The sequence below is a fragment of the Mobula birostris genome, chromosome 10, assembly GCF_030028105.1.
Source record: "Mobula birostris isolate sMobBir1 chromosome 10, sMobBir1.hap1, whole genome shotgun sequence".
Lineage (NCBI taxonomy): Eukaryota > Metazoa > Chordata > Chondrichthyes > Myliobatiformes > Myliobatidae > Mobula > Mobula birostris.
This window is the reverse complement of record NC_092379.1, coordinates 102455148-102472201: the sequence shown is the minus strand read 5'-3', so window position 1 is coordinate 102472201 and position 17054 is coordinate 102455148. Positions and strand designations below refer to the sequence as shown.

The 17054-nt window shown below is 42.4% G+C and overlaps 1 protein-coding gene across 1 annotated transcript in view; it reads left to right on the top strand.

Annotated features, from left to right (window-relative positions):
- Positions 1 to 17054, top strand: part of cenpi (centromere protein I) — a 99537-nt gene that overhangs the window by 41171 nt on the left and 41312 nt on the right. The window contains exons 14-15 of the mRNA XM_072270730.1: positions 10524 to 10633; positions 11975 to 12110. Coding sequence (XP_072126831.1) covers positions 10524 to 10633; positions 11975 to 12110 — 246 coding nt within the window. The remainder of the gene's footprint in view (positions 1 to 10523; positions 10634 to 11974; positions 12111 to 17054) is intronic.

The following is a 17054-nucleotide window of genomic DNA, read 5'->3' as shown; positions in this document are numbered from 1 at the left end:
TTTCTCTCACTCTCCTTTTCCTCCCTCTGTCCCTCTGAATATACCTCTTGCCCATCCTCTGGGTCCCCCCCGCCCCATCTTTCTTCCCAGACCTCTTGTCCCATGATCCTCTCGTATCCCCTTTTGCCTATCACCTGTCCAGCTCTTGGCTCTATCCCTCCTCCTCCTCCTGTCTTCTCCTATCATTTTGGATCTCCCGCTCCCCCTCCAACTTTCAAATCCCTTACTCACTCTTCCTTCAGTTAGTCCTGACGAAGGGTCTCGGCCTGAAACGTCGACTGCACCTCTTCCTAGAGATGCTGCCTGGCCTGCTGCGTTCACCAGCAACTTTGATGTGTGTTGCTTGAATTTTCAACATCTGCAGAATTCCTGTTGTTTCCGGTAAGTGATACTACATTTTACATACGTTATTTCTACTTTATATAGGCTGTGTATTTTTACGTGTTATTTGGTATGATTTAGCAGCTTCATAGCTTAAAGGTTACTAGAGAGAGTGTTTTGCCGAGAGCGTTTGCGTGAGATTTTCTGCCAACAGCGCTTGCGTCAGATTTTCGCTACGGAGAACAGTGCAGGCAATTGTTGTAGAGAAGTATTTCTAATTTATAGAGTCTGTGTATTTATCATATCATTACTGCTTTTACTATATGTTACTGTTATTTTAGGTTTTATGTGTTATTTGGCATGATTTGGTAGGTTATTTTTGGGTCTGCGAACGCTCACAAATTTTTCCCATATTAATAAATGGTAATTGCTTCTTCACTTTACGACATTCCGGCTTACGAACCGTTTCGTAGGAACGCTCTACCTTCGGATGGCGGGGGAAACCTGTAATCAATTGAATGGTTGTACGAACGAGTAGAGATCTATTGTGGTCGATCACCACTTTAGTTCACTTATTGTTCAGGAACTGGGCAGTTATAAGACTAAAGACTTTGGGTTCCACAGTTAGCTGTATTTCTGGACAAGTTGCTCCAGTCCTGTACAACACCTATAGCAAATGACAATGTGGAAACTTGCACAGCTATTTCTTGTTGGCAACAGCTTGGTTAAGTCAAACACTTCTAATTACTGCTCAATCAACAAGACAGAATCATCGGAAGTGATGCATACTATAAGCAACTTTGCCGTCAGTTGCCAATATTATACTGTTGCACAGACTGAATTTTACCTGGACCCCTTGGATCCAGCCTTGGTCCAAACGTGCACAAAAACATTGAATTTAAGAAGTGAGATGAGCCTGACTGTAATGGATATTAAGAATGCTTTGTAAAACTGAAGACTATGGGCATGAAGGGGAAAACACTTCAGTGGTCCAGCTCATTTGCTGAAAAGAAGTTGTTGTTTGTGGTTGTTGGTTGATTATCCAAAATCATCTTCAGAATTGAGTTAGCCTCTCTGGTAGTGCCCTTAATTGGTTTCACTAATATATCTTGGAGATTTTTTTTTGTTTTTCTTGGAGACCAATTTCCTAAGAGATACAAGGTATGTTGTGGTACTGCTCAGGGAAGCTCACTTGGTCCCATACTCTTTTCCTTATACATGCTTCCCTTAGGAGACATCATTAGAGAGCATAACTTGATTTTCCCAATTATTCAGATAATACAAATTTGTATATCTCTGTGGAGCCTGATGATAACACCCATCTTTTCTTATTCCTGGTATGGCTGCATGAATGAGCAATAGTTTCCTTAAACTAAAATAAACATGGTTCTGTTTGGTTTCAAAGCTAGAAGAGATAAACTTGATAACTTTGCTCCCCTTGTAAAATGAGAAATAACTAGCCTGGATGTTATCCTTGATTCAGATTTGAATGTTAACTCCCTCATAAAGAAAGCAACCAGAGCAACATTTCTACACTTAAAGAATATTACAAAGGTATGTTTGTTTCTGTCACGTAATGATGCTGAAAAATTAATTCACCCCTTTATATTGACTAGATTATTGCAATGCACTTTTTATAGTCCTCGCTAGATTTATAACCAAAACTATGATGAGGGGACATATCAGTACCATACTAGTTACCCTGCATTTGCTTCCTGTATCTTTTAGAATTGATTTTAAAGTATCTTTTATGTTTTTAAAGCTCTTAATGCTTTGGGACCAATGTACATCACAGACTGGTTTTTGTTCTATAAACCTCTTGCGTCTTTTTCTGCTGGTCTCTTAAACAATCTGTCTGAAAAGATAATTGGCAGGTCAGGATTTTTTTAAACTGCACTCCTGAACCGTGGAATTCAATATCTAAAACTATAGAATGCAGATTTAGTTGACACTTTTAAATGCCAGCAAAAAGCCTATTTATTTAATCTTGCTTTAACTAACATCTTCTTGTCTTTTATTTTCAAGTTTTATTTTTAATTTTAATTTTTTATTTAGTTCCATGTTTGCACTTTTATCCCATTGTAAAGCATTTTGAACATCATCATCTGTATGAAGTGCTCCACAAATTTATTATTATTATCCTGGCTACTTGACAACTCTGCTTGAGTTCTTGGGTTGATTTCTCGGGCCGCTATCTTCAACTGCTTCATCAGTAATCATACTTCCATCATAAGATTATGAGTAGGAGTCTTTGCTGATAATTGCATGATGTTGAAATCTAGTCCTATCTCCTAAGCAAATGCAGCTGTCCACAACTGCATGCAGCAATACTGGGATAGCATTTGGGCACAGGATGATACATTGCAAGTAGTTTTTACACCACAGAAAGTTTTCAGGGAATGATGATTTCTATTGTCAGACTACCTACCCTTGGCTTTCAGTGGCATTATTGTTACTGAGTCTATCACTATAAATTGACAGATAGCCAACTGGATCAGCCATACAAGTAATGTGATCATAGCAGCTGGAAATACCCTGGGTATCCTATAGCAGGGGTCCCCAACCTTTTTTGCATTGCGGACCGGTTTAATATTGACAATATTCTTGTGGACCGGCCAACCGGGGGGGGGGTAGGGCAGTCAAATGCGTTGTTTACCCAGAAAGGCTACAATGGCCATGAAGCCTTGCGTGGGCACCAGTGCGCATGCACGTCGTGACTGCCGATCCCCCCCAGCAAATCCTTTTTGGCGATTCTGTTCGTGGGGGTGGGTGTTAATCACTACTGGAATATAGGCGATAAGTGGGTAATACACTCAATTTTGTTTCTAAAAGGGTTTATCTAACGAATTTAATATTAAACACAGCGCATATTTTCCTCGCATGAATACAGTGATGTCAATTATCAGGGGAAGACAGGGGAGCTTGAAGTGTTGAACGAACTTCCAGTAGAAGTGGTAGAGGCAGGTTCGATATGATCATTTAAAGAAAAATTGGATAGGTATATGGACAGGAAAGGAATGGAAGGTTATGGACTGTGTGCAGGTCGGCGGGACTAGGTGAGAGTAGCGTTCGGCATGGACTAGAAGGGCCGAGAAGGCCTGTTTCCACGCTGTAATTGTTATAGGGTTATTTATAAGTCAATAGCATCATAACATTTTAAGAAACATTTGGATATTAAACACACAGCACATATTTCCCCTGTATGAATATATAAAATCATTGCAACACACCAATATCGCTGAATCAGTGGGAGCCCTGGGCTTGTTTCCCTGCAACAACACGGTCCTATTGAGGGGTGATGGGAGACAGCGATACTCGAAGGGGGTTCCTTATGTCCAGTCTATTTCGCAGTTTAGTTTTCGTTGCATTCATTGCAGAAAACTCCGCTTCGCAGAAAAATGTTGGAAATGAAAGCAACGTTTTCAGTGCTTTCTGGCTATCTCAGGATATTTAGCCTTGACTTTGATCCAAAATGCCGACAGAGATGTTATGTCAAACATACTTTTCAGCCCGTTGTCATTTGCAAGCTCGAGGAGTTGATCTCTTTCCCACCCTGACACGGATGACGCGCGGGTCACGAGCTCGCATGCGTAATGGCTGATCAGTGGCCGTGACAGGGAATGAGGAAAGGTGCAGCTGACTCATATCTCCAAATCATATCGCTTCCTCGTGGCCCGGTAGCGCATGCTCTGCGGCCCGGTGGTTGGGAACCGCTGTCCTATAGTAAGTGGCTCACAAAACATCTCAAAAAACATCCTGTCTATAAAGCACACGTTCAAAGAGTGATGGCATAGACCCGTGACTGGATGTTTGCAGTTCCACCAATGTTCCCAGTGCAGTGTACCAGGATAAAGCAGCCTTCTTGATCAATACTTCATCCACCATCCTAAGCATAAATTGCCTCTGGTCAACTTTGATTGTAGTACTATCTGTAAAGTATATTGCAGCCACTAGTCTAGTCTACTCTGACAGTATTTCTGAAACCATAATCTCTCCCATGTCAGTTGCCAAACTAATCTGTATGCCATCCTGACTTGGAAACATGTTTATTCATTTTTTTCTTCCTGGCACCAATGTAGTTCTTCACTTGTAGGACTGCAGCAGTTAAAAAAGCCTGTTCACTGCAAGTGCTTAGAGATGTGCTATAACTGCTCTTTTTCTCCCCCCCCCCCCCCCCAAACCATCTAAGTTCTAAAAAACAAATGAATACACTATTAGTCATTGTCATAATCATACTTTATTGATCCTGAGGGAAATTGGGTTTTGTTACAGTTGCACCAACCAAGAATAGTATAGATATAGCAATATAAAACCATAATTAATTAATTAATTAATACTGTGTGAAATTATGCCAGGAAGTAAGTCCAGTACCAGCCTATTTGCTCAGGGTGTCTGACCCTCCAAGGGAGGAGTTGTAAAGTTTGATGGCCACAGGCAGGAATGACTTCCTATGACGCTCATTGTACGTATTGTCTCTTAACAGCACAAAATGGAGACGATGAAGGTCATTTTAATGAGTATTTGTTTCCCTATTCTTGTTAACTATTTGACTCCCACCCAGTTCACACCCTGTTGATATTTTTCTCTTCCTTCATTTACATCTTCATTTACATATACAGTTGTGTCGAGAATACACATAAATTAAGATGTTTGCTGGCCTGGGATAGCACCAGTGGCATCAGCAGTTGGTCTGCCACCTGTCCTCAGGGGAGGGAGAGATAAGGCACACAATGAAGCAGCATTTGGAGGTGTTAATGAAGGAGCCATCAGTCTGGGTATTGTCAAGAGCGGCTCCCCCTTTGAACCCTGAACTGTTTGAAGTGATGGACAGGCGATCTGGAGATGTGTAATGAAGGGACGGGAGAGAGAGCTGTCTAGAGTGGCTCCCCCTTTGAACACTGAACTGTTTGAAGTGATGGACAGGCGATACCCCAGCAGGGGGATAAAAAGGGACAGGTTCGCTAAGGCAGGACACACACAACACCCGAGGTAATGAGACCCTGGAAGCGGTGCGCCTCTCACAAGTCGGTGGGAAGTACTGGGCCATAAACGCACAGGGTGGAAAGGTACGATCAGCGGGAACCTGGTGTGTGTCCACCCTCGCTTGGGTGCAGGGTTCACTGCAGAGGATCGACCACATCTGGAGGAGGGGTCACAGTCGGTGACCTCAGGTGACATCACAAAGGACCTGCCCGAAAGCTGCTTGTGAGCAATATCGCAGGTCTGTGAGTGGAAGCCGTTCTGAATGATCAGTCGTTCTCGTTCTCTCTCTCCCTCCCCCCACATTGTCCATCGCCATGGCAACGATTACTGCGAACTGAACTAAATTGAACTGGACTTTGTGTGTCACTTTGAAATTGGTCATTTACTCCTAGACAACGATAGAGCTTGATTGATCCTGTTATCTTAATTCTGTGCACGTGTGTTTATCATTGCTGAACTGTTGCATTTATTATCCTTTCGATTACTGTGTTGCTTGTTTCTTTAATAAAACTTTCTTAGTTCTAGTAATCCAGACTCCAACTGAGTGATCCACTTCTGCTGGTTTGGCAACCCAGTTACGGGGTACGTAACCCAGTTACGGGGTACGTAACACAGTAAACTGCTTTGCTTCATGCTGGTTGTCTATCCATTATTATTGTTTCTGTTGTGACGAGAATACACAGAAAATTAAGATGTTTGCTGGCCTGGGTTAGCATCAGTGGCATCAGCAGTTGGTCTGCCACCTGTCCTCAGGGGGAAGGAGAGATAAGGAACAATGAAGCAGCATGTGGAGATGTTAATGAAGGAGCCATCAGTCTGGGTATTGCCAAGATCGGCTCCCCCTTTGAACCCTGAACTGTTTGAAGTGATGGACAGGCGATACTCCAGCAGGGGGATAAAAAGGGACAGGTTCGCTAAGGCAGGACACACGACACCCGAGGTAACGAGACCCTGGAAGCGGTGCGCCTCTCACGAGTTGGTGGGAAGTACCGGACAACGCACAGGGTGGAAAGGTACGATCAGCGGGAACACGGTGTGTGTCCGCCCTTGCTTGGGTGCTGGGTTCACTGCAGAGGATCGACCGCATCTGGAGGAGGGGTCACAGTCGGTGACCTCAGGTGACATCAACAAGGACCTGCCCAAAAGCTGCTTGTGAGCAATTATCGCCGGTCTGTGAGTGGAAGTCGTTTCTGAATGATCAGTCGTTCCCGTTCTCTCTCTCTCCCTCCCCCCACGTTGTCCATCGCCATGGCAACGATTACTGCGAACTGAAATAAATTGGACTGAACTTTTGTGTCACTTTGAAATTTGGTCATTTACCCCTAGACAACGATAGAGCTTGATTGATGCTGTTATCTTAATTCTGTGCACATGTGTGTTTATCATTGCTGAACTGTTGCATTTATTATCCTTTCGATTACTGTGTTGCTTGTTTCTTTAATAAAACTTTCTTAGTTCTAGTAATCCAGACTCCAACTGAGTGATCCATTTCTGCTGGTTTGGCAACCCAGTTACGGGGTACGTAACACTGTGTTCAGTGGATATCTCAGTAATGAGGCTGCTACTTCAGCCTTACTGTTCTGCCTTTATGTTAGCCGCCTTTTTCTGTTCCAAATTTTATTTTTGTCCTGTTTGTCTTTTACTATTATTGTGGGCAGTTCTTTTTTTTTCTTCTAGGTTGTTGTATTGTTGGTATCTGTTATTATTTACCTTTAAATGGCTAGTCATTTGTTGATTTATACTTGTTATGCTATAGTTATCATCATTTGTTGCAGTTTGAGCAATTGCTAGCATCAGTGGTTAGTTAATTTCTGACAGGCCAGTGTTGTATGAAATGAGAACCTGAATCTATATCTTATTGAACTTGACAGATTTGTGACTTACAAAGACATGAATTCTCAAGAAATGCTGACAGAAATTTTCTGGCCTGCTGAAGGGCCTTTGATACTCCACTTTGTGCAGATATCGGTAACACTAATGGGAGAGCGTGCAAAGCAAGTGAGAGATGATTTTGGAGAAGGTGTAGAGGAATGGTTGAACAAATGACTTGTTGGAGTAGATGGTCAGGCAGGTGGTTTCATATTTACCTATGGCGTAGAGGCCATTTGGCCATCAAGTCAATGACAGCCTTCAGAACTATGCCGGTTCCATTAATCCTTTTTCCCATTTCTTTCTCTGTAAGCTATTCACTAACATGAACTCCACTCTGATTCTCATTGCCTCCCTACTCTGTCTACACCAGTCTCAGAGAACCTGGAACCTCCACATAGGCAGCACAGAGGTCAGGATCAGGCACAGGTTCCTGGAACTGTGAGGCAGCAGCACTGCCTGCTGCGCTAGTACTGTTGGAGGTAAATAGTTGATTTAGAGTTTTCAATGTTAATGGAAAAAGTTAAATATGGTGCCTTTATGAAGAAAGGTGGACTTCTTTGACTCTTAAGACAGCAGCCCAGATGGGTTAGTGTTCTTTCATACCACATTAGACTTCTCCATGCAATTAATATGTGCTTCAGTGTTCTTATGGACATCACAGGCTTCATAGAAATTGGAGCACATACCAAGTAGCCGTCCTGGTGCCAATGCATCACATCCTTGGAATGACCAGTAACATATTTTCACCCAAATCTTCAGCTGTGTTCTCAAAGTAGTTCTCCAATCCTAAACATTTGGACAATATTGATGAGAAAAATCTGCAGATGCTGGAAATCCAAAGCAACACACACAAAATGCTGGAGGGACTCTGCAGGCCAGGCAACGTCTATGGAAAATGTTGTTGAATCCAGAGCATCTCAAAAGTGTGCATACATTGTGTGCTATTTGGGAAGATTGAGTCCATAAAACTACTTCCTTCATGGCATCCTCAATCCCTCTTGTCTTCAAAGAAATTAAGCAATCTCACATTGTACTAAACAATATATCTTTGGTAAATGAGCTGAGTCATGGCATTGAGGATGTAGAAATTGGATGCTGTTGGAATGGTATATTTGTACTTGGAACTTTATTGAGAGATCAATGTGACATCAAGCTTGTGAATTGCCCTGTTTGATCTCGAAGGACCCAGAGAGATGGATGATGATGAACGGGGACTCGTGGCATTGGCTGTGGTTGCAACATTGTCAATATGGTGTTTATATGGAATAGATTGATGCAGAAAATTTCTGTTCCATTAATTCTGGATGTAGGACGAATTATTAGACACTTTTTATATGATGGCAGAGCCTGAGAGTGGTTATTTTAAGATTTGGGTATTGTTCCAATGTGTTTGGAGACTGACATGTTTTTCTGTTAATATACCCTTATGGCAGTAATTGGATGAGAACTAGCAGGAAGCTAATGAAGATCCTTAGGAGTTAGCTGTTATCATGCTGGAAGAAGAGAAGCCACTGCATGTAATCTTGTAACTGATTGAGAATGGAAGGCATTAACTGTGGTGCCATCTAGCTGGATATTGGCAGAAATGCACGGGAGGCTGTGATTTAGTTAATCTTCCGATATAATGCGATGGAAAGTTTTGCCACATTTAGTCCTGTGGGATTAATTTGTGACTTTGATTAAGAACTGTGGTAAGGCAAAATTTAGAATTAATACACAAATTTAAACACCAAATTGTGTGAAAGACTAAACTTCACTTGGAAAGCAGCAACATGCTCAAGAATTGATCTTGAAAGCAGAGGGGGATGGGTGTTTTGTTCAATACTGAAGAAGCTGCCTCTCTTAGAGAACTCACTCAGATGTAAACAATATGAAGAAATATTCTCCTATTTATCTCTCAAACAGTAGAGGCACATATTATTTAGTCCTTCACTTTATAACATGGTTGTTGTATTTTCAATTCTAAGTGCAGAAGAAGTACTTTAGTTGTGTGTGTGAAGTTCTGAAGGAAATGTTGTATAAATAGAGATTTGTTCCAAATCAAATTCAAGCCTTTGTATAAAAAATGAGGCCTTTCATTCCAGGATGAAGGAGATGTCTTCCTTTTTTAAAGAAAGGGGCTTCCCTTCCTCCACCATCAACTCTGCTCTCAAACGCATCTCCCCCATTTCACGCACATCTGCTGTCACCCCATCCTCCCACCACCCCACTAGGGATACTGTTCCCCTTGTCCTCACCTACCACCCCACCACCCTCGGGGTCCAATATATAATTCTCCGTAACTTCCACCACCTCCAACGGGATCCCACCACCAAGCACATCTTTCCCTTCCCCCCTCTTTCTGCTTTCTGCAGGGATCGCTCCCTATGCGACTCCCTTGTCCATTCGTCCCCCCATCCCTTCCCACAGATCTCCCTTCCGGCACTTATCCTTGTAAGCGAAACAAGTGCTACACCTGCCCTTACACTTCCTCTCTCACCACCATTCAGGGCCTCAGAGGTGAGGTGACACTTCACCTGTGAGTTGGCTGGTGTGATATACTGCGTCTGGTGCTCGCGGCCTTCTATATATTGGTGAGACCCGATGCAGACTGGGAGACCGTTTCACTGAACACCTATGCTCTGTCCGCAGGATCTCCCGGTGGCCACACATTTTAATTCCACGTCCCATTCCCATTCTGATATGTCTATCCACGGTCTCCACTACTGTCAAGATGAACCCACACTCAGGTTGGAGGAACAACACCTTATATTCCGTCTGGATAGCCTCCAACTTGATGGCATGAACATTGACTTCTCCAACTTCCGTTAATGCCCCACCTCCCCTTCTTATCCCATCCCTTATTTATTTATTTATTCCTTTTTCTCTCTCTCTCTGTCCCTCTCACAATAACTTCTTGCCTGCTCTCCATCTTCCTTTGGTGCTCCCCTCCCCCTCTTCTTTCTCCCTAGGCCTCCTGTCCCATGATCCTCTCCCTTCTCCAGCCTTTTATCCCTTTTGCCAATCAACTTTCTAGCTCTTGGTTTTATCCCTCCTTCTCCTGTCTTCTCCTTTCATTTCAGATCTCCCCCTCCCCCTCCCCCTTTCAAATCTCTTACTATCTCTTCTTTCAGTTCGTCCTGACGAAGGGTCTCGGCCCAAAACATCGACTGTGCTTCTTCCTATGGATTCTGTCTGGCCTGCTGCGTTCCACCAGCATTTTGTGTGTGTTGCTTAAAGTTCCAGCATTTTTGTATAAATGTTACTTTTTCATTTTGACAGGGGTAGGAGAATGGGATTCCAATTTGTATAAATTAAAAGCTTGTTATTTCTTGATTTCTCATCTTGCCTGCTATATTTCTGTACAGTGCAGTGTGATTGAGAGCATCACCAACCTACTGGCAAACTGGCTGACCTGGTACTCTGTGTATGTGACAGAGATGGATAGAGAGTCTCCCAGTGATTCAGAGAGTCCTCTGTAAGTATCAGTAAATAAGTTCCAGAGGAAACGATTGTTTGCCTTGTCCTATGAACACTGCAACTTTAGGCATTTTTTTTGGTACTTTTGTTTACATTATTAATTACTTAACTGGTGGCTGTAAATTGTATAATGTTTAGCAAAACCAATAAAATTTGTACAATGTGAGGTGATAGTTTGCTTATCTTGGGCAGGAAGACAGGAGAATTGTTGAAATTAGTGTCTGCAATCCTGCATTAGAGAAGGAAAAAATACCAACACTGCCCTATTATAGAACATACAACAGTATAGTACAGATACAGGCACATAATTTCTCTGCTGATCATGATGCCAATTTAAAATAAATGCATCTCGTTCTCCATCCCCTGCCTGCTCATGTAACAGTCTAAAGGCCTCTTTAATATTACTAGTGTAACTGATTTTGCCATCTCCCTTGGATGCATGTTGTGAAATTGTATCAGAAATCACTTGCTGATAACGAACTAAAACAAGAAGCTGCCAAGAGAAAGGGCTACATGGAGTGAAGAGGAATCTACATAACCTGTCATGTATATATGGATTATCATTGTTACCATATTTTTCCTTTGTTTACTTTTATCAGGATGTAAGGTGACAGCTAGCTTGCTGCAAGGTTTTGTACTGAGAGAAATAAAAACAGAACTTGAGCTGTATGTAATAGCTATTGTGTAGCTTGTAATTGCAGCCAAAATGTGACTGTTTAGGCTTCTGTCATCTCCTTGTAGGCCACAGTATCTCTTACCACCACAGGTAATGTTAGAGGTCTGATTGCTTGCTTAATTCTAACTACCATTCATAGTTCATTCGAATGAATTTGGTTCAAAGGATTGTTTAACGCAACATTTAACTGGCACTGGATGTATTAATTTGAATTGTGAATGGTACAGTACATTAAATAATTTCCCTTTTATTATGTTTTGTAGCTTGATCTGCATGCAAGATTTGAATTATTGCTTATTCATGTTTCATTCATTGTGCATTTACAAAAATTGGTTAAACATATATTAAGTATGTATGTTTTGGAAAGTTTACTAAATTCATTATTGCTTTGAATAATTAAGCATCTGTAATTAAGAGAAGAAAGGCCTCTTCTAAGTTAGGTATCAAGAACCTTTAGGCCAGAGATGATGATTCTTACAATGATACCTGATGGGGAAACATGTTTACAGTGGCTTAAATTGGGACACTTGGTTCAAAACCAAGAAATATTGTTCAAAGTAAATTTCCAGACATCTTTTTAGCTCTACCTAAACGTGCTTGCTTTGAGATAAATTGATTTACTATCCACACTAAATGGCTTTATTAATATGTTTGTGCTTTCAGGAGCTCCTTCCTTTCTGGATTAATGAATTCTGTGGTTGATCTTGTGGAATTTAGTGCAAGAATGTTTACGGTATCGCTACAGCTAGAAGCCTGCAACAGTCTGTTGTTGCACTTCATCCTCAACTTCTATGAGATGGTGAGCAAAACCTGTGATCAGAAAAAAAAATTCTGCATTTAGGTTATTGATAAACGAAATACAATTTGAGTGGTGAAAAATACATAATTTGGGAGGGGCTTTGGGGTTCTAACATTTAACTGTCATTCATTCTTTGGGCCATTCCTTTGTTTTCGTGGATGTTTGCGAAGAAAAAGAATTTCAGTATGCATATTGTATACATTTCTCTGACACTGAATGTACCTATTGATCTATTACCTGGAATCTCTGTAGATTCTTTAATCAATTTATCTTCCTTTTTCCTCTGTCACCAGCAATTATTCTGAAATATAGACTATAGATATAAGAAACATGAAAAAGACAATTTTTATAATAGGTCATCAACTTGAAATAGTGACATTTTTCCTCTCTCCATTGATGTTCCCTGACCTCGTGAGCTTTCCAACATTCCCAGGCTGAACTGAATAGTAAGTCCTTCTTTGCTTCAACTAAACGATCAAAAACAGAGACAAATTTAAAGTAATTGTGAGAATGATTCAAGTGGAGATGGTTGAACTTTGTCTTTGCACTGAAGTTAGAAACCATAGAAAAACTACAGCAGAAAAACAGGCCTTTTGGCCCTTCTTGGCTGTGCCGAACTATTTTCTGCCTAGTCCCACTGACCTGCACACGGACCATATCCCTCCATACACCTCCCATCCATGTATCTGTCCAATTTATTCTTAAGTGTTAAAAAAAGAACCCGCATTTACCACCTCGTCTGGCAGCTCATTCCATACTCCCACCACTCTCTGTGTGAAGAAGCCCCCCCTAATGTTCCCTTTAAACTTTTCCCCCCTCACCCTTAACCCATGTCCTCTGGTTTTTTTCTCCCCTTGCCTCAGTGGAAAAAGCCTGCTTGCATTCACTCTATCTATACCCATCATAATTTTATATACCTCTATCAAATCTCCCCTCATTCTTCTACGCTCCAGGGAATAAAGTCCTAACCTATTCAACCTTTCTCTGTAACTGAGTTTCTCAAGTCCAGGCAACATCCTTGTAAAACTTCTCTGCACTCTTTCAACCTTATTAATAACCTTCCTGTAATTTGGTGACCAAAACTGAACACAATACTCCAGATTCAGCCTCACCAATGCCTTATACAACCTCATCATAACATTCCAGCTCTTATACTCAATACTTTGATTAATAAAGGCCAATGTACCAAAAGCGCTCCTTACGACCCTATCTACCTGTGAGGCCACTTTTAGGGAATTTTGTATCTGTATTCTCAGATCCCTCTGTTCTACTGCACTCCTCAGTGCCTTACCATTTACCCTGTATTGTTCTACCTTGGTTTGTCCTTCCAAAATGCAATACCTCACACTTGTCTGTATTAAACTCCATCTGCCATTTTTCAGCCCATTTTTCCAGCTGGTCCAAGTCCCTCTGCAGGCTCTGAAAACCTTCCTCACTGTCCACTACACCTCCAATCTTTGTATCATCAGCAAATTTGCTGATCCAATTTACCACATTATCATCCAGATCATTGATATAGATGACAAATAACAATGGACCCAGCACTGATCCCTGTGGCACACCACTAGTCACAGGTCTCCACTCTGAGAAGCAATTCTGTACTACCACTCTTTGGCTTCTTCCATTGAGCCAATGTCTAATCCAATTTACCACCTCTCTATATATACCTAGCGACTGAATTTTCCTAACTAACCTCCCATGCGGGACCTTGTCAAAGGCCTTACTGAAGTCCATGTAGACAACATCCACTGCCTTCCCTTCATCCACTTTCCTAGTTACCTCCTCGAAAAACTCCAATAGGTTGGTCAAACATGACCTATCATGCACAAAGTCATGTTGACTCTCCCTAATAAGTCCCTGTCTATCCAAATGCTTGTAGATTCTGTCTCTTAGTACTCCCTCCAATAACTTACCCACTACCGACGTCAAACTTACCGGCCTATAATTTCCCGGATTACTTTTCGATCCTTTTTTAAACAACGGAACAACATGAGCTACTCTCCAATCCTCTGGCACCTCACCCATAGACACCAACATTTTAAATATATCTGCCAGGGCCCCTGCAATTTCAACACTAATCTCCTTCGAGGTCCGAGGGAATACCCTGTCAGGTCCTGGGGATTTATCCACTTTAATTTGTCTCAAGATAGCAAGCACCTCCTCCTCTTCAATCTGTACAGTTTCCATGATCTCACTACTTGTTTCCCTTAATTCCATAGACTTCATGCCAGTTTCCTTAGTAAATGCAGACGCAAAAAAACCATTAAGATCTCTCCCATTTCCTTTGGTTCCGCACATAGCCAACCACTCTGATCTTCAAGAGGACCAATTTTATCCCTTACAATCCTTTTACTCTTAATATACCTGTAAAAGCTCTTTGGATTATCCTTCACTTTGACTGCCAAGGCAACCTCATGTATTCTTTTAGCCCTCCTGATTTCTTAAGTATTTTCTTGCACTTTTTATACTCCTCAAGCACCTTATTTACTCCCTGTTTCCTATACATGTCATACAACTCTCTCTTCTTCTTTATCAGAGTTGCAATATCCCTTGAGAACCAAGGTTCCTTATTCCTATTCACTTTGCTTTTAATCCTGACAGGAACATACAAGCTCTGCACTCTCAAAATTTCTCCTTTGAAGGCTTCCCACTTACCGATCACATCCTTGCCAGAGAACAACCTGTCCCAATCCACGCTTTTTAGATCCTTTCTCATTTTTTCAAATTTAGCCTTCTTCCAGTTCAGAACCTCAACCCTAGGACCAGATCTATCCTTGTCCATGATCAAGTTGAAACTAATGGCGTTATGATCACTGGAACCAAAGTGCTCCCCTACGCACACTTACGTCACTCGTCCTAACTCGTTTCCTAACAGGAGATCCAATATTGCATCCCCTCTAGTTGATACCTCTATATATTGATTTAGAAAACTTTCCTGAACACATTTTACAAACTCTAAACCATCTAGACCCCTAACAGTATGGGAGTCCCAATCAATATATGGAAAATTAAAATCCCCTACTAACACAACTTTGTTTCCTGCAGTTGTCTGCTATCTCTCTGCAGATTTGCTCCTCCAATTCTCGCTGACTATTGGGTGGTCTATAATACAACCCCACTAATGTGGTCATACCCTTCCTGTTTCTCAGCTCCATCCATAAAGACTCAGTAGACTAGCCCTCTAATCTGTCCTGCCTGAGCACTGCTGTAACATTTTCCCTGACAATCAATGCTACTCCCCCACCTTTCATTCCTCTGCCTCTATCACATCTGAAACATCGGAACCCTGGAATATTAAGCTGCCAGTCCTGCCCCTCCTGTAGCCACGTTTCACAAATTGCTATAATGTCATAATTCCATGTGTCAATCCACGCCCTCAACTCGTCCGCCTTCCCCACAATATTCCTAGCATTGAAATATATACACCTCAGAAGATTTTTACCACCACTCACAACCTTTCTATTTGCGGCTTTGCTTGAACTTTTAACATCATTTATTTTCACCCCAGCCACACTGTCAGCTCTGGCACTCTGGTTCCCATCCCCCTGCAAATCTAGTTTAAAGCCTCCCCAATAGCACTGACAAACCTCCCTGAAAGGATATTGGTCCCCTTGTAGTTAAAGTGTAACCTGTCTCTCTTGTACAGGTCCCACCTGCCCAAGAAGAGGTCCCAATGATCCTGAAATCTGAAACCCTGCCCCCTACACCAGTTCCTCAGCCACTTGTTCATCCTCCAGAGCATCCTATTCCTACCCTCACTGGCATGTAGCACAGGTAGCAATCCTGAGATTACCACCCTCGAGGTCCTGCTTTTCAACTTCCTACCAAGCTCTCTATACTCACTCTCCAGGACCTCCTCACTCTTCCTTGCTATGTCATTGGTACCGATGTGCACCACGACATCTGGTTGATCACCCTCCCTCTTCAGAATGTCATGCAAGCGATCAGAGACATCCTTGACCCAGGCACCCGGGAGGCAACAAACTATCCTGGATTCTCTGTCACGACCACAGAACCTTCTATCTGCACCTCTAACTATCGAGTCCCCTATCACTACCACTCTCCTCTTTTTCCACCCTCTCCTCTGCACTGCAGAACCAGACTCAGTGCCAGAGATCCGGCTGCTGCAGCTTGTCCCAGGTAAGTCAACCCCCCCAACAGTATCCAATGTGGTATACTTGTTGTTGAGGGGAATGGCCACAGGGGAACCCTGCTCTGCCTGCCCTTTCCTTGTCCCTCGCCTGACAGTGACCCAATTTCCTGTGCTCTGCTCCTTTGGTGTAACTACCTCCCTGTAGCTACTATCTATAATCTCCTCATTCTCCCAAATGATCCGCAGGTCATCCAGCTCCTGCTCCAATTCCCTAATGCAGTTTGTTAGGAGCTACAGCTGGATGCACTTCTTGCAGGTGTTGTTGTCAGGAACACTCGAGAGCTCCCTGACTTCCCACATCCTGCAAGAGGAGCATTCCAACATCCTGCCTGGCATTCTCTCTACTCTAAACAATCTGAACGAAAAACTTACCGGAATCTACCCTGGCCTCTGCCTGTTCTCGCCGAAGCCTGTTGAGCCAAAGCTGCCCTACTCTGACTCAGTCCACTCCGACGATGGCTGCTGTATATGGTGGTCTGTTTTTAAACCTTGGCGCACTACATCACGCGCCTGTGCAGTGCAGACCCTTCTCCCCGAGCAGTGTTTAAAAAAAAGACTTTTTCTACCCGATTTCTTCACACCCTTCTTCTCAACTGCTTGCTTCGACTGAAACAAGAACCGTTGAAAATTCCTCTTTTTAAACCTTGGCGCGCTACGTCATGCGCCTGTGCAGTGCAGACCCTTCTCCCTGAGCAGTGTTTAAAAAGTTGATGGGGGTCTCAAATTTGTTGCCGGAAAGGATGATTGATGCAGAAATGGTGTATGTATACATCATGAGCTGTAACCTGCAG